At 44.8% G+C, this 22,768-nt stretch overlaps 1 protein-coding gene across 1 annotated transcript in view; it reads right to left on the bottom strand.

The window, feature by feature from the left end:
• Nucleotides 1-22,768, bottom strand: part of LOC134909502 (probable cation-transporting ATPase 13A4) — a 254,988-nt gene that overhangs the window by 69,732 nt on the left and 162,488 nt on the right. The window contains exons 20-22 of the mRNA XM_063916437.1: nt 20,691-20,822; nt 9,837-9,916; nt 9,543-9,585 (exon numbers count right to left, since the gene is read on the bottom strand). Of these exons, the coding sequence (XP_063772507.1) occupies nt 9,543-9,585; nt 9,837-9,916; nt 20,691-20,822 (255 nt within the window). The remainder of the gene's footprint in view (nt 1-9,542; nt 9,586-9,836; nt 9,917-20,690; nt 20,823-22,768) is intronic.

Genomic DNA, 22,768 nt, shown 5'->3' with positions numbered 1-22,768 from the left:
TACAGCCCAACATCTCCGGAGATGCTTGGCACGCCCCCGGAGTGACGACCCCGCGAGGCCACGTCCCTTTGTTGTCGGCCACGCCCCATTATTGCCGCGAGCGCGCACCGGGTGTCACCCGGTGACGCCACTGTGCAGCAGTAATCTCCCGGTCAGGGAGTGAGTTGTTTTAGGATCTTTTTAGAGTCCAACTTGAAGAAAACAAGTCCTGTTAAGCTGCGACCCAGCGGTGTATGTGATAATCAGTCAGTGCAGAAAAGGTTCTACCAAAGCAGATTACGGCGTCCCGCTTTCTGTCCGTGGGTACTAGTACTTGCCGCCTTATCGGACAGAAAGCGGGACGCCGCAATCTGCTTTGGCAGAACCTTTTCTGCACTGACTGTTTATCACATACACCGCTGGGTCACAGCTTAACAGGACTTGTTTTCTTTAAGTTGGACCCTAAAAAGATCCTAAAACAACTCACTCCCCGACTGGGAGATTACTGCTGCAGACAGCCAATTGTGACTTTATTCTGATATTTCAATCATACAGTAAATTATCAGTTATGCTTTTCACTCATAATCCTACTTAGTAATAAGACATCCCAAATATCTGCTGGTAATTTGATTTACCGCTGCACTACAGAGATAGTGATTTAACCAGCACATTCAATGCACATTGTAGTGTGTGCTGACTGATATTTTGATATTTTGATTTGCATATACCATTGTGGTAAACATAAAGAATTTTATTTTCATTCATAAGGTTCCCATACAACATTCTGAGGTTACTGAGCGCTACAAATTTTCGGTAACAATTAACTTAATTCAATGGTGTCACAGAATGGGAGGAGAGGTGCCCCCCTTCAGAGCAGCAGCCCGGCAGCAGATGACTCCGTTGCCTCCCAGAGTTCTGCCTCTGATACATGCTGTATGTGTGTCAGAGTTTGCTTACAAAATAATCTAAGACCTATTGAAAACAAAGGCATTAAAGGCTTAGGGGTACATTTACTAAGCAGTGATAAGAATGGAGAAGTGAGCCAGTGGAGAAATTTCCCCATCAACCAATCAGCAGCTCTGTATCATCTTATAGTATGCAAATTATAGATGTTACTTCAGTGCTGATTGGTTGCCATGGGCAACTTCTCCACTGGCTCACGTCTCTGCTCTTATCACTGCTTAGTAAATGTAACCCTTAATCTGTGCCCACTTTGCCATTAATCAGTGAGAAATAGCTGGGATTGCATATGGCCAATAAATACGGTCAAATGTTAAAAGACGTTCGATTGTCATAGTTTTGTACAAAACATGCAAGCTGAGGGAGGTTTAATTTTACATCAATGCACATATTTGCCTTTCATATACATACAGTATATAGGTACACCAGTGATGTACTGTGAGGTAAATGGCTCAAGAGGCCGTGGCTAGTACCAGAGCCAGACCTACACACAAATATGAGCCAAAGGGTTCATGTGGGAATTATACACAGGTGCAACAGTATATACTGCTGGAAATTGATGAGTTCTGACCAGAGATGTGAATCCTGTCATAGACTTTTTACTCCACATTTTTCACTATAAAATGATTAGAATAATACAAAGAAGATATTTCTAATTTATTCTTTGGTTTTGTCATATAGTTTATATAGTTAAAACTCTAGCGTATATGTTAGTATGACAGGAAAGGCTCTACCTTACCTCACCGCATGTCACTGAGGTACACGTCCAGATTCTGGTTTTGAAAATTGCCACCAGAAAATGAGTATTGCCTAATTTTGTGGGATTGTTGGTCCCATTGGAAATGCACATGGTGGAAAAAGTAAAATGTAGCTTCATAGTCCATTCTGCTACCAATTTACGACTACCTCTTTATTAATTTCAGATGCTCTATTTTCTCCAAAATACATCTCAGATTAGTCTAGATTTTTTTTTTTTTTAATAATTATTCATGAGAATGAGTTTATGCAATGTGTCACTTATATATATTTGAATGTTTCTGCATTGGTTGAAATATACTGTACCTAGAAAGTCCCACATAAAGTTGTATTGGAATGATCAAAAGGAATCTCATGAAGAGACTTCCCAAGGACATGAAAAAAATATTTTTTAACAATTTCCTTTCCAAACCAGTCCATCCATTGCTCTAAATACACCTAGCAATCTCCACAAATGCCACACATTCCACAATCATAATCTTTATGCTTTGAAAACCATGTGTGCATCTGCACATGTGTGCCAGAAACAGCCTCAGCTTATATAACCCACATGGGGCAGTAATTTAGGGCTCACATACAAAGTGCATTCCCAGACGTTATTGATAGTGCAATTGGGTGCAGTACTGACACAAGGCTTCCATCTCTATGGCATAATGTGCTCAGTAGACAGACTTCTAAATGGTTAAACTAAATATCTGCTTTTAAGCATTGGAGGAAGCTTATCTACATTACTACAACTGTACAACACTATTTGTTTTATTAACAGTTATTTAAATAGTTATGTAGACTCAGGCAATGTTGGGAAGTATGAAGTCCTATATAAAGGAGCTGTGATATAAATTATGTTCAAGTGGCTCATAGAGCACATTGCCTAGTGTGTATCCACCTTATGAGAGTGGAGCAACATGGTGAATGTTAATGATCATATGCAGCAGTAGTGTTTTCCATGAATTATTTATTATTTATTTATTAGCAGTTCCTTATATAGCGCAGCATATTCTGTTGCACTTTACAATTAGAACAACAGTTATAGAACAAAACTGGGCAAAGACAGACGGACATAGAGGTAGGAAGGCCCTGCTCGCAAGCTTACAATCTATAGGGATATAGGCATTGATACACAAGGATAGATGCTACCTGTTACATAATGGTCCCCCAGATTGCTAGGTTCTTCATGGGTTGTATGATATGATCACCCAGCAATGTTGGAAGACAAAATGTGAGGTTATGTGGACTGTACAGAGAGGATGTAACTGGATAGGGAAGCATTAAAGGTTATGTGGGTGGGTCTGGAATTTGGTAGGCTTGCCTGAAGAGATGAGTTTTCAGGGAATGTTTAAAGGTTCGGAGACTAGAGGAGAGTCTTCTTGTGCGTGGGAGGGTATTCCACAGAGTGGGTGAAGCCCAGGTAAAGTCCTGTAATTTTGAGTGGGAACAGGTAATACATGTGGATGAGAGACGCAGATCTTGCGCAGAGCGGAGAGGTCTAGTAGGGAGATATTTTGAGATTAGTGAGGAGATGTATGATGGTGCAGTTTGGTTAATAGCCTTGTATGTAAGTAAAAGTATTTTATATTTAACACGGTAGAATACGGGTAACCAATGGAGGGACTGACAGAGCGGATCAGCAGACGAAGAACGTCTGGCGAGGAAGATTAGCCTCACAGCTGCATTTAAAATGGATTGTAGTGGTGAGAGCCTATGTTTGGGATGACCAGTAAGGAGATTATTACAATAATCAATGCGGGAGATGATGAGTGCATGGATTAGAGTTTTTGCAGTGTCTTGTGTAAGATAAGGGTGTATTTTGATATGTTTTTAAGGTGCATATAACATGATTTAGAGACAGATTGAATGTGTGGAACAAAGGACAGTTCAGAGTCAAGGGTGACACCTAGGCAGCAAGCTTGTGGGGTAGGGTGGATAGTTGCATTGTCAACAGTTATGGAGATATCAGGTTGGTAACTACTCTTGGCTGGTGGTAAAAAAAATTATTCTGTTTTGAAAATGTTGAGTTTGAGGTGGTGAGATGACATCCAAGAAGAAATGGCAGACAGGCATCCAGTGACACGAGCCAATACAAATGGTGATAAATCTGGGTGGATAGGTAGATTTGAGTATCATCAGCATACAAATGATACTGAAATCCGAAGGAGCTGATTAGTTTACCAAGAGAGGAGGTATAGATTGAGAACAGCAGAGGACCTAAGACTGAGCCTTGCGGTATTCCAACTGATAGAAGTAGAGAAGAGGAGGTAGAGTCATAGAAGTGAACACGGAAAGAGCGATTAGATAGGTAGGATGAGAACCAATTTGCAATACAAATTGTCAGTTCCGCACCAGCAATACACCATAGAGCCACATATGTAAAGTTAGTATATAACCAATATGAGTAGTGCTGATATCTAAACCATTAAATAGCACTTTATTATTGGTGGTGCTCCCAAAAAACTTTTCAACTACAGATATATAGGGGAAGGAAAGACAAAAGAATTCCTTTTTGGGAGCACTCTTCAATGTAATGTCACGTCTGAGGATTCTTGTGGATCCGGATTTGGGGAAGATGATTCTGGTGCACTTGGATCTCTGAATAACAAACGAGCAGGACGGATGAAGGTCTTGCGCATTTATTACTTGGAGTAGTTTAACAGGGTTCACCAAAGACAGTTGAAATAGAGATACGACTGTAGGTTAGCGGGTGGCTGAGGATACCGGAACCGTGACCCAGTACTTTAAAGGAGGATTTCCGAAGGCTGGTTACTGCGGCGTCCAGAACAGGTAGCTAGGCAGGACACGGGAACAGAGTCGGCAGTCTGCATAAGGCTATATCAGGAGGCTTGGGTACTTTGCTGTAACAAAAACCTGACACTGGAGACGCTGCAGGAGCACAGAGAACTAGCTTCACAGATACTGTGAAAGACGTTGCACTAGCAAATTCCCTCCTCCAGGCCTTCCTGTGTTATAGCAGCTGCTCTGAGCTAATTGGCCACAGGAAAGTGATAAATTGGTGAAGTGTGGGCAAGACAGGCTTTTCGCCCACATCCAAGATGGCCACCGGGAACACAGACCAGCCTGTTCACAGAAGCCCTGGCTCCACAGCAGCACCGCTAACCCCTACCGGAGGGACATGCTGCCAGTCTGCTGAGCTGCCAACCAGTGCCCCTGCCTGTCCACCCAGCGCACCGTCCGCCAGCTGGACCTCTCCAAAGGGACCGGACAGGTAAGAGCCGGCTCCCCTGCACAGTCTCCCGCCGGACCGTGACATGTAAATTCATACAAGATAGATTCAAAGTATGAGTCAAAGATAAATTGTGTAATGATGAATCATCTAAAACATAACATTTATTCTATTTTTTTTAAATAAAGACCTGTTCGGTCAAGATTTAAAAATATCTGTCTTATTCACTAATATGAATTCAAGACAAAGAAGAAAAGAGAAAGGTGAAATATATAAAAATCGGTTGTGATAGTATACAACAGTTGTTGTTCCACCAGTGTTTCAGATAGAAATATAAGTGATCATCTTAGCGATATCCACAATACCCAGTATTCTTAGGTGGTCTCCCATCCAAGTACTGACCAGGTCTATCCTATCAGCTTCCGAGATTAAAAGATCGGGCTGATTTCAGGATAATCTAACCGTGGACAATAATGAAATGATATCAGAAGGAAGAGAGAACCCACTTCTGCTGTCTGTACTCTGCCTGCTGTGTATCAATGGGTTAGTAGTCCCCAGGCTTTTCCAGATGAGAGTGTGTTGGAAAGAAGAACCATAACCATAGGGTGGTGGAAAATAGTTCACTACAAATTCTGATAATATTCCACTATCAGTATTGGAAGAAAGAAAGACACTTCTGCTTTCTGTTGTGATAGCAAAGTGTACGCTGAGAAGAGCTGAACTCTCATCAGCAATGCTATCAACCAGATGAGTAATAGAAAAATATAAAGTTATACACAGTGGTTAAATAGTCAAGAGTAGATCTTTTAAATAATTATTACTTTAATATAACATGAGAAATATTATAGTGAAGAGCAGAAAGCAGATAAATTTTGCTAGGTCCTTCAATGTTATAAGGTAAGAAAAATCCCAACTTATCTCCTAGCAGAGTATGAATCAAAAATCCTAATCTTGTGAATAATTAGACATCTCAAGAATCGCAATTAGATGTGCAGAAGAAAGAAAAAGAGCAGCAATAGATAATGGTCAGACATAAGGAGGAATTCTTGCACTGGTGTCCAAAGAATCTAATATATAATAGTTTTTCATTCATATATTCTATTTGCCCAAAAGAGCAAAATAAGCATTGCAAGCACTAAGCATTCAAATGCACAATGTTCAGCTGTACTTAATTGCAGTCCTGGGTTATGTAATCAAAGCAAAGGAGAGCAGCATCTGAAAGTGTAACACATAGGAATAGAGTGTGTACATTCGTCCTATCATATGACCATTTAGACATACATCAATCCAATATGTTAAGCTGCACTCATGTGTTACATAGCAGAAAAAAGTGGCATCATCCAAGGATATAATCACCATGTGTCAGCTTTTTAGAAACAAAGTATATGTATTACTGTGTTGCGAAATATTCGTTTGGAAAAAAGGTCCTGCATCTAAGAGCTGAAGTTCTCTCACACCAAATAGAACAATGTTGCAAGATACATTTAAACAGTAGGTCTGCAAAACTTATAAGACATTAATTTGTTATATGATAGTCATCAACACAGGATGATAATTAAGAAAGTTATGAAAGTATGCAACATTGAAACTGAATTCACATCGATGAGTATACAGGAACACAAGGGGGATTAAGATGGTTAATTATAAATACTGACCGATCAAAATATTAGTCAGCAATAATATAAACATATGACCCCCTTGTTAGAATCCCCTAATAGATAGCGTCGGTGTGGGGGAGGGAGGAGAAAAAGGGCATGGTGCCATTATGGATATGTGTTACCAGTCACCGCTGTATGTGGAGCCAGATCGAGCACTGATCATATGGATCTCCTCCACTGTCATCGTCCGGCACTCTCCCGCTTCCCCACAAAGTTTTCACACGCCGAAGTGCGGCGGCCGCCCAGTCCGGAAGGGGGGCGTGGTTGCAACGACGTCACCTGGTGACGTCGATCCCGATGTACGTTTCACCGCTGGGCTTGTTCACGGGAGCCTCAATCCCGCAAGCCCAGCTGTGGAATAAAAAGGAAGAGCATCCAATCATAACGGTTGAACTTGGATGTTATACAGATCATCCTAATTAACCCGATCCTTATGTGTTACATGATCATTGCTGTTATAACACAGCAGTCTTTGTCAATCCTAAGTACTACTGAGGTGGTTGACACATAAATTCAATCTGTTCTGAAGTGGGTCTATTGTAATTAATTAATTAATTAATTAATGAGAACCAAGTAAGGGCTGTGTCCTGAAGACCTAGCGATTGTAGTGTTTGTATGAGAAGAAAGTGGTCAACAGTGTCAAAAGCAGCAGAGAGATCTACAAGAATAGGTAGTGTGTAATGGCCTTTTGATCTAGCAGTGACTATATCATTCACTACTTTGGTCAGTGCCGTCTCTGTGGAGTGTTGAGCACGAAAGCCTGACTGAAGTGGGTCCAATAAGTTGTGGGAGTTAAGAAAGTGTGTAAGGCAAGTGTAGGCAAGTCTCTCAAGTAGCTTGGAGGGACCTGGTAGCTGAGAAATGGGACAGTAGTTAGAGAGTGTGTTTGGGTCAGAGTTGTGTTTTTTTTAGAATGGGAGTAATCACTGCATGTTTAAATAGAGAGGGAAAGATACCAGTAGAGAGAGAGAGAGATTACAGATTTTAGTTAAGGTTGGGATAAGCACAGGAGAAAAAGTTTTACTGATCTGTGAGGGTATAGGATCAAGAGGAGAGGTAGTGGAGTAGGAGGGTGAAAAGAGTGTTGATACTTCATCTTCACTTGTGGGATCAAATGAAGAGAAAGTGCCAGAGGGTTCAGGTGGGGAATTATACTGGTGTATCACTGAAACCTCAGAAAAGCCTACTGAAGAAAAACACCTCACATTTATTATATTGCTGTGACCCAAATTACTCCCTAACCCCACTTTCCTCATGATGTTACAGCCAGAGCCCTCATTTGTCCTGGGCAATGTATTGTACTACTTAGGGACCTCCTTCACTGTATCCATTCTTTTATTTTTATCTTAATGAATAAGACTTATAATGAATGAGTAGTTTCCTATTCTGTAGATCAGAAAAAATGACAGAAATCAAAGTGTTATGTTTCCCTGCCATATTCAGATTCAGCTACAGTATGTGGTGTTGGACACAGCTGCGCCAACATTTGTCCATATCGCAGATACCAGTATGCCATCAATTTCAGAAGAAGAGGTAGAAAAATGTAAGGTTTGAAGATAGAAAAGATATAATAATGGGGAGGGGGAAGGTAGAGCACAAGAGGAAAAGTGGTTTGTGAGGGCACACAACGGAAAAGGGAGTGTTGCCCATTGGTAGAAGAAGGTTTGGGGAAAGACATGATAAGAGGGGTAAATGGGACGGACTCATAAATGGTAGAAAGAAAGGACAGACAACCATGGGGTTGTTAAAGAGAGAAAGGTAAACAAACAAAATATAGGCAGACTAACAGATGTGGAAAGATAGGAACATACACATAGAAGAGGAGACAGATGCAGAGACACACAGAGGGCCCTGCCGCAGACTCCTGTGAAACCAGGCAATCTGGGGGAGGGCTTAGAAGGAGAAGAGAAGCTGAATGCTTTGTCCCAGGCAGTGGTGGCTCTGAAACGCACAACACTGCTGATCCCTGTGGAAAGGCAGCTAGCACATATATTACACACAACCATAGGTGTTTCTATAATGGGTGCAGTGAGTGCAGTGCACACGGGCCCCTGGGTCCATGGGGACCCACACTGCACACACTGCACCCATATATTATACTTACCCCTCCAGAGTCCTGTGGCGGCAGCCCTGCACTGTGGACCGAAATCATTTGAAAAATGTCCACCACTGCCATTTCCGAGTGATTTGCGCATGCACACTAGAGATTTCTCCGTGAACAAGGCACGGGCGCTATGTTTCAGGAGACCTGTGTATACACAGTGGACTATGGCATTATGACAGAGTCTACTGCTGCTGGAAAGGAGGGGACCCGCGATAGAGGGTGCATGCGGGTCCCTTCTTCTATTAAAACGCCCCTGCATACAACATTACATGTATGTTTATATGTGCTATCCCCCCCCCCCCTCCCCTCCATGCAATGCGTGGTCTGTGCAGCAGTCCATGGGCAGCTGCCATCACTGGCAGCAATGGATGAATGGTTTGTATACATGTCCGTGAGTGGGCTGGAAACCAGGTAGTAAAATAATCAAGAAAGGAGGGAGGAGAAGTGCATAAGAGAACCACACACCCATTGGAGTAGGAGTTAGGGTCACAAGCTGACACTATATGGCAATAGGAAGAATGTGCAGAGATGGTGGGAGAGACAGAAAGGAGCTTTATGGGGGGAAAGTGTCACACAGGAGATTTACTGAGAGGTGTGGGGGGAGGCAGGAGGTATGCAGAGGAAAAGATGAATGCAGGAGTTTTACTGACATAGTGAAATAATAAAATGTTATGTTGATAAGGAGAGACGCCAATTAGAGTTAGGGGGGGGTTGGGGATTAGGACTAGTCTCCTTACCACCTTGGTGTCGGAATCCTGACCTTCGGGATGCTGCTGTCAGTATTTTGACTGCTGGCATCCCAATAGTTGGGATCCCGATACCATCCCGCATGAAAAATAACAATACCAACACTTAATGTTATCACAACATAAATCTAGGTGTTTTCTTATCTATAATATTTGCTTACCCCACAGTCATTTGCTCCATCTCCACACATCCCAACAAAGTATCTAAAGCAATGAAAGCTTGTATAAATAGTAGTTCAGACACATTTTATTTTTAATCTTTTCCTTTTATATGTTTACTTATGTTTTAGTTTAGTAGTAAAGCAGCTATAGCACAAGGGTTATTTTACATGGAAAATGTTAGTCAACAGATTTTGGAAAACCAGGAAAGCGACTCAATCACAATAGTCAGTAACATCATGTAGGTTTATATAACAACTAGAATGCTTAGTTGTAACTTTTATCTTTACACTTACTCCAATTTTTGAAGTTCTTCAACAAGATTAGATTTTTGATTCGGGGTCATTCTAGCAAAAATGGTTCCATTTAGCAGTATCTTCAAGACAGAGAAGTGTCAAAAAGGATGAGCAAAAGTGCAACATGCTAAGTTCCAATACACTACATCTAATATTACTAATAATTACTAATAATACTCAGATTGTTATGAAGCACGTGTTACTGAAGCAGTACTCCTGATGTTGGCAGGAAGTAAGTTTCTTGCAAAAACAAAAACAATCATGTAAATAACAGCAATGTACAAACCTGGGACTACTTATCCCGGTTATCTGAATTAGCTGCAGACCACTGCATTCAATGTAACTCCATGCACAGTATGCTGTCCATGAGGCACCAGTGGGGAATATGTAAAACCTTCTATAAAGTAATAAGTTGTTCATACCAACCAATCAGCTTCTAAAAGACCATACACTGGATTTACTGGCAGTGGCTTCCCAATGGAAGCATTATCTGCTCATCACACGCCATTCAGGCACTCCCAGGAGAAGGTGTTTTCTCCCCATTGGATTGTTTGTCCAGAGTGTAATGAAAGTGATGCCAGTTGGAAGCACTCACCTGTCTTTCTGCCAGCCATGCCAGGCTTCTCAGGGCTGGCTGACCTCTCTTATCTTTTTGTGCAAGCACAATGGGTCTGGCAGGTGCCATAGCCATCTGAACCACCAACTGGACTGCAGTTTATGCAGTTACCACCACTCTAAATGGTAGTAGCCACCATTGCTCTCTAATGCTTTTTCTTTCTATAAATACATAAGAAAGAAATGTCTGCTTTTATACAGTAAATGTGATATCTTAAAAAAATATCATACTGTTTTGTGGTCTTCGGTACTGATAAATTATGTCCTGAGCACCTTTATGAATAGTCTGAAACACCCAGGACTTAATAGGAAAAAGGTGGAATTTGCCATGACTCATCCAGAGAGAGGTCCCACCACTTTTTTTCCTAGTAACGGAGCCAAAAGCTTGAGTTGCTTGACGAAGGTGATTCTCAAATGGGGAACAAGTTGTACCAGGAAAAGAGAAAACAGTAAGTGCATCTCTTAGGATACAATTGCAGTTACCACTATGTATTATTCAAATCATGTGGGCCCGCTATTGAGACATTTGCGAAGGGCCAACTCATAAAAGAGGGCCTGGTGATATAATTTTTTATCATATTATCATGTCATACAGAAAGTAAACTGTATTTTTCAGATATTTTCAGAGGGTAAAAATAAGAATTTACTTACCGATAATTCTATTTCTCATAGTCCGTAGTGGATGCTGGGGACTCCGAAAGGACCATGGGGAATAGCGGCTCCGCAGGAGACTGGGCACAAAAGTAAAAAGCTTTAGGACTACCTGGTATGCACTGGCTCCTCCCCCTATGACCCTCCTCCAAGCCTCAGTTAGGATACTGTGCCCGGACGAGCGTACACAATAAGGAAGGATTTTGAATCCCGGGTAAGACTCATACCAGCCACACCAATCACACCGTACAACTTGTGATCTGAACCCAGTTAACAGCATGATAACAGAAGGAGCCTCTGAAAAGATGGCTCACAACAACAATAACCCGATTTTTGTAACAATAACTATGTACAAGTAATGCAGACAATCCGCACTTGGGATGGGCGCCCAGCATCCACTACGGACTATGAGAAATAGAATTATCGGTAAGTAAATTCTTATTTTCTCTAACGTCCTAGTGGATGCTGGGGACTCCGAAAGGACCATGGGGATTATACCAAAGCTCCCAAACGGGCGGGAGAGTGCGGATGACTCTGCAGCACCGAATGAGAGAACTCCAGGTCCTCCTCAGCCAGGGTATCAAATTTGTAGAATTTAGCAAACGTGTTTGCCCCTGACCAAGTAGCTGCTCGGCAAAGTTGTAAAGCCGAGACCCCTCGGGCAGCCGCCCAAGATGAGCCCACTTTCCGTGTGGAATGGGCTTTTACAGATTTTGGCTGTGGCAGGCCTGCCACAGAATGTGCAAGCTGAATTGTACTACAAATCCAACGAGCAATCGTCTGCTTAGAAGCAGGAGCACCCAGCTTGTTGGGTGCATACAGGATAAACAGCGAATCAGATTTTCTGACTCCAGCCGTCCTGGAAACATATATTTTCAGGGCCCTGACTACGTCCAGCAACTTGGAATCCTCCAAGTCCCTAGTAGCCGCAGGCACCACAATAGGCTGGTTTAAGTGAAAAGCTGAAACCACCTTAGGGAGAAATTGAGGACGAGTCCTCAATTCTGCCCTGTCCGTATGAAAAATTAGGTAAGGGCTTTTATAGGATAAAGCCGCCAATTCTGAGACACGCCTGGCTGAAGCCAGGGCTAACAGCATTACCACTTTCCATGTGAGATATTTTAAGTCCACAGTGGTGAGTGGTTCAAACTAATGTGATTTTAGGAATCCCAAAACTACATTGAGATCCCAAGGTGCCACTGGAGGCACAAAAGGAGGCTGTATATGCAGTACTCCCTTGACAAACGTCTGAACTTCAGGAACAGAAGCCAGTTCTTTTTGGAAGAATATTGACAGGGCCGAAATTTGAACCTTAATGGACCCTAATTTGAGGCCCATAGACAGTCCTGTTTGCAGGAAATGCAGGAAACGACCCAGTTGAAATTCCTCTGTAGGGGCCTTCCTGGCCTCGCACCACGCAACATATTTACGCCAAATACGGTGATAATGTTGTATGGTTACATCCTTCCTGGCTTTGACCAGGGTAGGGATGACTTCATCCGGAATGCCTTTTTCCTTCAGGATCCGGCGTTCAACCGCCATGCCGTCAAACGCAGCCGCGGTAAGTCTTGGAACAGACATGGTCCCTGCTGGAGCAGGTCCTTTCTTAGAGGTAGAGGCCACGGGTCTTCCGTGAGCATCTCTTGAATTTCCGGGTACCAAGTCCTTCTTGGCCAATCCGGAGCCACGAGTATAGTCTTTACTCCTCTCCTTCTTATGATTCTCAGTACTTTTGGTATGAGAGGAAGAGGAGGGAACACATACACTGACTGGTACACCCACGGTGTTACCAGAGCGTCCACAGCTATTGCCTGAGGGTCCCTTGACCTGGCGCAATATCTGTCCAGTTTTTTGTTGAGGCGGGACGCCATCATGTCCATCTTTGGTTTTTCCCAACGGTTCACAATCATGTGGAAGACTTCTGGGTGAAGTCCCCACTCCCCCGGGTGAAGATCGTGTCTGCTGAGGAAGTCTGCTTCCCAGTTGTCCACTCCCGGAATGAACACTGCTGACAGTGCTATCACATGATTCTCCGCCCAGCGAAGAATCCTTGCCACTTCCATCATTGCCCTCCTGCTTCTTGTGCCGCCCTGTCTGTTTACGTGGGCGACTGCCGTGATGTTTTCCGACTGGATCAACACCGGCTGACCCTGAAGCAGAGGTCTTGCCTGACTTAGGGCATTGTAAATGGCCCTTAGTTCCAGGATATTTATGTGAAGTGACGTTTCCATGCTTGACCACAAGCCCTGGAAATTTCTTCCCTGTGTGACTGCTCCCCAGCCTCTCAGGCTGGCATCCGTGGTCACGAGGACCCAATCCTGAATGCCGAATCTGTGGCCCTCTAGGAGATGAGCACTCTGTAACCACCACAGGAGAGACACCCTTGTCCTTGGAGACAGGGTTATCCGCTGATGCATTTGAAGATGCGATCCGGACCATTTGTCCAGCAGATCCCACTGAAAAGTTCTTGCGTGGAATCTGCCGAATGGAATCGCTTCGTAAGAAGCCACCATCTTTCCCAGGACCCTTGTGCATTGATGTACTGACACTTGGCCTGGTCTTAGGAGGTTCCTGACTAGGTCGGATAACTCCTTGGCCTTCTCCTCCGGGAGAAACACCTTTTTCTGTACTGTGTCCAGAATCATCCCTAGGAACAGCAGACGTGTCGTCGGAATCAGCTGCAATTTTGGAATATTTAGAATCCATCCGTGCTGTCGTAGTACTACTTGAGATAGTGCTACTCCGACCTCTAACTGTTCTCTGGACCTTGCCCTTATCAGGAGATCGTCCAAGTAAGGGATAATTAAGACGCCTTTTCTTCGAAGAAGAATCATCATTTCGGCCATTACCTTGGTAAAGACCCGGGGTGCCGTGGACAATCCAAACGGCAGCGTCTGAAACTGATAGTGACAGTTCTGTACCACAAACCTGAGGTACCCTTGGTGAGAAGGGCAAATTGGGACATGGAGGTAAGCATCCTTGATGTCCAGAGACACCATATAGTCCCCTTCTTCCAGGTTCGCTATCACTGCTCTGAGTGACTCCATCTTGAACTTGAACCTTTTTATGTAAGTGTTCAAGGATTTCAGATTTAAAATGGGTCTCACCGAGCCGTCCGGCTTCGGTACCACAAACAGCGTGGAATAATACCCCTTTCCCTGTTGTAGGAGGGGTACCTTGATTATCACCTGCTGGGAATACAGCTTGTGAATGGCTTCCAATACCGCCTCCCTGTCGGGGGGAGACGTTGGTAAAGCAGACTTCAGGAACCGGCGAGGGGGAGACGTCTCGAATTCCAATTTGTACCCCTGAGATACTACCTGCAGGATCCAGGGGTCCACTTGCGAGTGAGCCCAGTGCGCGCTGAAATTCTTGAGACGGGCCCCCACCGTGCCTGAGTCCGCTTGTAAGGCCCCAGCGTCATGCTGAGGACTTGGCAGAAGCGGGGGAGGGCTTCTGTTCGTGGGAAGAGGCTGTCTGCTGCAGTCTTTTTCCCCTTCCTCTGCCCCGGGGCAGATATGAGTGGCCTTTTGCCCGCTTGCCCTTATGGGGACGAAAGGACTGAGCCTGAAAAGACGGTATCTTTTTCTGCTGCGAGGTGACTTGGGGTAAAAAGGTGGATTTTCCAGCCGTTGCCGTGGCCACCAGGTCCGATAGACCGACCCCAAATAACTCCTCCCCTTTAAACGGCAATACTTCCATATGCCGTTTGGAATCCGCATCCCCTGACCACTGTCGCGTCCATAATCCTCTTCTGGCAGAAATGGACATCGCACTTACTCTTGATGCCAGAGTGCAAATATCCCTCTGTGCATCTCGCATATATAGAAATGCATCCTTTAAATGCTCTATATTCAATAATATATTGTCCCTGTCCAGGGTATCAATATTTTCAGTCAGGGAATCCGACCAAGCCACCCCAGCACTGCACATCCAGGCTGAGGCGATTGCTGGTCGCAGTATAATACCAGTATGTGTGTATATACTTTTAAGGATATTTTCCAGCTTCCTATCAGCTGGTTCCTTGAGGGCGGCCGTATCAGGGGACGGTAACGCCACTTGTTTTGATAAGCGTGTGAGCGCCTTATCTACGCTAGGGGGTGTTTCCCAACGCGCCCTAACCTCTGGCGGGAAAGGGTATAATGCCAATAACTTTTTAGAAATTAGCAGTTTTTTATCGGGGGAAACCCACGCTTCATCACACACCTCATTTAATTCATCTGATTCGGGAAAAACTACGGGTAGTTTTTTCACACCCCACATAATACCCTTTTTTGTGGTACTTGTAGTATCAGAAATGTTCAAAACCTCCTTCATTGCCGTGATCATGTAACGTGTGGCCCTACTGGAAAATACGTTTGTTTCCTCACCGTCGACACTGGAGTCAGTGTCCGTGTCTGTGTCTGTATCGACCTGAGGTAACGGGCGCTTTAGAGCCCCTGACGGTGTTTGAGACGCCTGTACAGGTATTAACTGATTTGCCGGCTGTCTCATGTCGTCAACAGTCTTTTGTAAAGTGCTGACACTATCACGTAATTCTTTCCATAAGACCATCCAGTCAGGTGTCGACTCCCTAGGGGGTGACATCACTAACACAGGCAATTGCTCCGCCTCCACACCATTTTCCTCCTCATACATGTCGACACAACGTACCGACACACAGCACACACACAGGGAATGCTCTGATAGAGGACAGGACCCCACTAGCCCTTTGGGGAGACAGAGGGAGAGTTTGCCAGCACACACCAGAGCGCTATATATATACAGGGATAACCTTATATAAGTGTTTTTCCCTAATATAGCTGCTGTATATATTTATATGCCAATTTAGTGCCCCCCCTCTCTTGTTTTACCCTGTTTCTGTAGTGCAGGACTGCAGGGGAGAGTCAGGGAGCCTTCCTCCAACGGAGCTGTGAGGAAAAAATGGCGCCAGTGTGCTGAGGAGATAGGCTCCGCCCCTTTTTCGGCGGCCTTTCTCCCGCTTTTTTATGTAAAAATAGGCAGGGGTTAAATACATCCATATAGCCCAGGAGCTATATGTGATGTATTTTTTGCCAAAAAAGGTGTTTTTATTGCGTCTCAGGGCGCCCCCCCCCAGCGCCCTGCACCCTCAGTGACCGGAGTGTGAAGTGTGCTGAGAGCAATGGCGCACAGCTGCGGTGCTGTGCGCTACCTTAGTGAAGACAGGACGTCTTCTGCCGCCGATTTTCCGGACCTCTTCAGTCTTCTGGCTCTGTAAGGGGGACGGCGGCGCGGCTCCGGGACCCATCCATGGCTGGGCCTGTGATCGTCCCTCTGGAGCTAATGTCCAGTAGCCTAAGAAGCCCAATCCACTCTGCACGCAGGTGAGTTCGCTTCTTCTCCCCTTAGTCCCTCGATGCAGTGAGCCTGTTGCCAGCAGGTCTCACTGAAAATAAAAAAAAAACCTATTTAAACTTTTACTCTAAGCAGCTCAGGAGAGCCACCTAGATTGCACCCTTCTCGTTCGGGCACAAAATCTTAACTGAGGCTTGGAGGAGGGTCATAGGGGGAGGAGCCAGTGCACACCAGGTAGTCCTAAAGCTTTTTACTTTTGTGCCCAGTCTCCTGCGGAGCCGCTATTCCCCATGGTCCTTTCGGAGTCCCCAGCATCCACTAGGACGTTAGAGAAATAAGTATTAAACACATCAACACTTTTCTCAGTAAATATATTTGTAATGGGGCTATTGTAGTGACATTTTCGCCAAATGTCAGTAACAACCCATGCAATCCACTCAAAGAAAATTAAACCATAGATGTCCATAAATTACGTTACAGTATGTATAATAATGAGAAATGACCCAGGGAAAAATAATTGAACACATGAAGACATGGAGGTGCAAAAAGGCATGGAAAGCCAAAACACCAGCTGAAATCTGTCAGTAATTAGAAAGCAATCCTGCCCCTTGTCAGTGCAAATTAATATAAGCTGGTTCAGTCCCAACTCATGGCCTATTAAAAGGTGTCTCATTACCAAGGTGTCACACAAGAAACCTCTCATGATGAGTAACAGCAAAGAACTCTCTCAAGACCTTTGCGAGCTTATTGGGCAGCACAGACGGTGTAATGGTTAGTATTACTGACTCACAGCGCTGAGGTCATGGGTTCGATTCCCACCATGGCCCTAACTGTGTGGAGTTTGTATATTCTCCCTGTGCTTGCGTGGGTTTCGTCCAGGTACTCCGGTTTCGTCCCACAATCCAAAAATATACTGGTAGCTCCCTACAAATTAACCTAAGTGTGAATGTGTGTGCGTGTATATGTGGTAGGGAGTATAGATTGTAAGCTCCTCTGGGACAGGGACTGATGTGAATAGCCAAATACTCTCTGTAAAGTGCTGCGGAATATGTGTGCGCTATATAAATAACTGGTGGTAAAAATAATAATAATGATAATAATAATAATCATTGTTGCAAAACATGCTAATGACATTGGTGCAGAAGGATTTCTAAACTTCTGAATGTGCCAGTGAGCACTGTTGGGTCCATAATCCAGAAGTGGAAACAATGGCGTTTCTATAATGGGTGCAGTGTGTGCGGTGCACATGGGCCCCTGAGTAAAGAGGGGGCCGGCCTACACAGCACACTGCGCAGTTGAGAAATCACTTGGAGTTCTGTGCATCTGCAGTAGAGAAATCACTGGGAAAATGGCCACCGTGCGCAGGCGCAGTAGAGTCTAAGCCCTCTAGTGCTCAGACTCTACAGCGCTCCTGCAGAGAGGAGGGGGCCTGTATGGAGGAGGCAGCACATGGGCATCCTCCTCTCTTAAAGTGCCCCTGAGTGGAAATAACATTATTTCACCATAAACTGACCACGACCAGGTGCTTCTCACAAGATTTCTGACAGTGGAGTGAAAAGAATTATCATAAGAGTTGTCCAAGAGCCAATGACCACTTGTGAAGATCTTCAGAAAGACCTGGTATTAGCAGGGACAATTGTTTAAAAAAAAAAAAAAAAAAAAAACCAGTAAGTAATGCACTCAATCGCCATGGCCTGAATCACCATGCAAGACTCCATTGCTGAAGAAAAAGCATGTAGAAACTTGTTTTAAGTTTGCTCCACAACATTTGGACAAGCCTGTGAAATATTGGGAAAATACAGGGGGTCATTCTGAGTTGATCGCACGTAGCAACTTTTTGCTGCCCATGCGATCAACTAGACGCCGCCTATAGGGGAGTGGATTTTTGCATAGCAAGGCTGCGAACGCTTGAGCAGCCCTGCTATGCAAAAAAGTTTGCTGTAAAAGAAGACAGAGTATGAGTTACTTATCCTGTGCGATCGATCCAGCGATGCAGATCCCGGAATTGACGTCAGACATCCGCCCTCCAAACGCCTGGACACGCCTGCGTTCGCCAAACCACTCCCGGAAAACAGTCAGTTGACGCGCCGGAACGCCTTCCTCCTGTCAATCTTCTTGCGGTAGCTGCTGTGACTGCTTTCTTTGGTCGCGGCGTCGCTGCCCATTGATGGGTGTTCATAGGTGTGCGCAGGGGGGGTGCCTGGTGCGCACAGGCACCCCCTAATGTCTGACACCCCGATCTCACATGCCTGATGCAGTGATCGCCGAACAGGCTGATTACTGTCCCCTCTGCGCTGCACCCTGTCAGAACTGCATTACTGACCGGACGCCTGGGTTAATCAAGGGTGCCACTGACACCGGCTTTCAAATTCCCAGCTCCACCTCTATGTACAAAAACAGCGTGATGTGACGTGATTACGTCATGCTGCTCGCATGCCCACCCGTCACACATACAACTCTCTCCTTGTATGTTATGCCAACACCAGCCACTGATGAGGAGCAGCATGCAGCCAGCGTTCCTCTTAGGAAGACAAATTCAATACTGGCAGACGGCTGGCAGCAGCATTGACCCGTCACTCATTTTTCCAGCAGCAGCAGTACTAGTCTGTGACTGTCAGTGTGTGACTGACTTGTAAGTAAGCTGCTGCAGCTTACAGGGGAAAGAGAGGGGGAGCCAGATCAGGCTGAGGAGGAGCAGTGTAATTGCAGTGAGTGCCATCAGGGGTGTTTGTTTGGTGCACACCACAACATCTGCCAATGTATCTGCTTTATTAGGATTGGTACAAAAGGTGGATATTTTATATGCGTTGACCATCAATATATGGTGCTAGACACGCCCAAAAGGCGGTGCTACACCCCCCCCCTCCGACGGTGCACCCCCTAATAAAATGTGCTGCGCACGCCAGTGTGGGTGTTGCTGGGCAATGATGCACCTGCGCAATGCCACCGCCGCGCATGCGCAGTTCCAACCGGATCGCATGACTGCAAAGAAGTGCAGCGTGCGATCGGGTCGGAAGGACCCCCATAGTCTAGTCAGATGAGACCAAAACTGAACTCATTGGATGCCATAAAAATCTGCTGCCATCTACCAGGATGCTGAAGATGAAACAAGGGTATACAGTTCAGCAAGACAATGATCCCAAAACACAGCCAAGGTATCAGAGAAAAAAAAATAAAGCTGCTTGAATGGCCCAGCCAATCACCTCACTTGAATCCAATTAAAAATCTCTGGAAAGAACTAAAGATCAGAGTTCATAGAAGATGCCCAAGGAACCTTTAAGATTTGAAGACTGTGTGGAAGAATGGGCCAAAATCACACCTGACCAATGCATGCAACTAGTTTCTCTATGCAGGAGGCACCTTGAAGCTGTCATCATCAACAAAGATTATTGTACAAAGTATTAAATAAATTACAATAAGCATGTTCAATACTATTTCCCTGTGTTATTTCATATTATCACACATAACTTCATTTATGGACTTCTATGGTTTGTTTGTTTCCTTTGCATGTATGGATTACATGGGCTGTTGCTGACATTTGGTGAAAATGTAATTACAATAGCCTCATTATAAATATACTGTATTTTATTTAAATGTTGATATACTTATTTTACCCACTTACATACATAAATATAGATAGATAGATAGATAGATAGATAAATATTATTTGTAAGTATATATGGTTTGGGTATTTGCCTCATTTTAATGGAGTTTAACGCTATATTTTTTAATTTCACTTGCTCTTATATAAATATTAAGAGATGAATGCATTAAATATTCTTGTTACAGGACGTTACCTAGTTTCTATGATGCTGCTAGTACATATTCTTACAGAGCTCACCATTTAGTCCAGGGTTTCCTTCCATAATACCTGTATATTATCCAAGTGTTCTCCTGACAACCTAATTAAGGCGTGATAATCCTCACAATACAGTAGCCAATGGTAAGGAATGTGTATGACTTCAGTGGGAGCAGCATATAACATCATCTGAAGGTGTGGTGAGATCCAGAAAGGTCCAAACGTATGACGGGGCAGGCAAAGAGGTTGCAGATGTCATGCACTATGTTGCCTGAGGAGTTATATATAAAGGTGCTTATGACTTTAATATATTTGCCCCTTAAGATGCCCATGGTGGCATATGTAAAGCCACCTGTGTAAAAGATAGCATACCTTTTAATAAAATATTGGGGTCCCGATAAAGTTTGATTTACCCATGTACAGTAGCAATATGCAGAGTATACAGTTAATGAAAGTTAAAGTTCTATACTTACCTTTGGTAGTACATTGTAAAAGTGTTCAGTTATAATCGCGTAGGACTTTCCAGTCAGTACAAAGTGAAAGTTCCCCAAAATAGAGGAGTTTTTTTTATTTATCCACTCATCACTAACAGCAATATGGGAATCCTGAAAACAATATGCAGTCCTATTATCAAAGCAATTAAGTCACTAGTTATTCACATCAAAACAATTATTACCAATAATGCTATTAAATATAAAGCATGTATATGCATAAATTCTGGGATGGAAACCACAGTGCTCTACAATGCCCTTGGCCAAGGCTTTTTAAGGGATATGCAGAAAACCATCTAAGAGCTATAAAGTGTAGAAGTTGCCCATAGCAACCAAGCAGCTTTTACCTTTGATTTATCTAGCACAGTTTAAGAGATGACAGCTACTGTAGAATCCAATTGGTTGCTATAGGCAACTTCACTTTATCTCAGAGGTTTGCTAATTCTCCCTCATGCCTTATAAAAACCCCATAATCATCCTACCGGACAAAACCTTTTCCTAAAAATGATTTGTCCAGGCAGAGGTGCCAACAGCTCTGCTGGGCCCTGGTACTGGAAGGGGGCATGGCCAACTCAGTACTTCCCCTACTCTCGGCGCCACTGTGTCCAGGATTAATTCTTCCAGGGGATTCCCCTCTTTACTGATCATCAAATCCAGAGCAAAGTTTCAGTTTTAAAAGCTTGGAGACGGGATGCCGGTAGTCTGTATCCTGATGCTGGCATCCTGATCGCGGCAATGCAGACAGGGGTGCATTAGGTACCGTAACATTCCACCCCTACTCCCTAACCCTAACTCTCCCTGTCTACAGCCTAACCCTAAACTCCCCTATTGGTGCCTAACCCTAACCTCGCCCCGGTGGTACCTAAACCTAATCCCCCTTTCCCACAGCCTAAGCCTAACCCTCCTACCTTAGTGCCCAACCTGGTGGTGCCTAACCCTAACCCACCCCCTCCTCTCTGCAGCCTAACCGTAACCTTTCCCACCTCGCAGCCTAACACTGACTCCCCCTGGAGTACACCTAAACCAGTAGCGGCTCTTGCCACGGTCAAGCAGGCTTTTTGCCCGGGGCACCGCTACCCTGAGGGTGCCGCCACCACCATGGCAAGAGCCGTTACTAATCTACCCTCACTCCCTCCCTCCCCGCTCCCCAACTGCAGCGAGCGCCATGTGCGCCCGCTGCAGCCAGCGTCGCTGACAGACACTAGAGGTCAAAATTGACCCCTAGTGTCTGTGAGGCGCTGCTATGGGAGAGACGTCATGACATCTCTCACATACAGAGGAGTCGGCGCCCGGAGACAGCAACAGCAGTGGCAGCAACGGTCCGGAAACAGGAGTAAGGCTGGTAAGTAATGTTTTGTTTTTTTTAAGGTTTCAAAGCGGCGCTACTAAAGGGGGCACATACTGGGGGAATTACTACAGGGGGCACAGCTACAAGGGGCACAGCTACTGGGGACAGATCTACAGGGGGCACATTTACAGGGGGCAATGCTACAGAGGGAATAACAACTGGGGGCACAGCTACAAGGGGCACAGATACTGGGGGCACTGATACAGGGGGTACTGCTACAAGGGGCACAGCAACAGGGGGCACTGCTACAGGGGGAACTGCTACTCTGCTACTGGGGGCAAATTAACTGGGGGCACTACTACTGGGAACAGCTACTAGGGGCAAATCTACAGGGGGCACAAGTACAGGGGAACAATTACTGGGGGCACAGCTATGGAGGGAAAATCTACAGGGGGTACAAGTACAGGGGGCACAACTACTAGGGGGGCAAATCTACAGGGGGCACAAGTACAGGTGGCACAACTACAGGGGCACATACTGGGATCACTGCTACATGGTGCAAATCAACTGGGGGCACTACTATAAAGGGCACTGCTACTGGGGACACAACTACAGGGGGCACTGCTACAGTGGGAACAGCTACTGGGGGGAAATTAACTAGGGGCACAGCAGCTGGGGGCACAACTACTGGGGGCACAGCTACAGCGGGGCACAAGTACAGGGGGATAGCTGTGGGCACGCCCCTTCCTTTTGAAGAAGCCACACCCCTTCC

Source organism: Pseudophryne corroboree, chromosome 4 (assembly GCF_028390025.1).
Source record: "Pseudophryne corroboree isolate aPseCor3 chromosome 4, aPseCor3.hap2, whole genome shotgun sequence".
NCBI lineage: Eukaryota > Metazoa > Chordata > Amphibia > Anura > Myobatrachidae > Pseudophryne > Pseudophryne corroboree.
The sequence above is the reverse complement of the archived record's forward strand: the minus strand, read 5'-3'. Positions and strand labels throughout refer to the sequence as shown.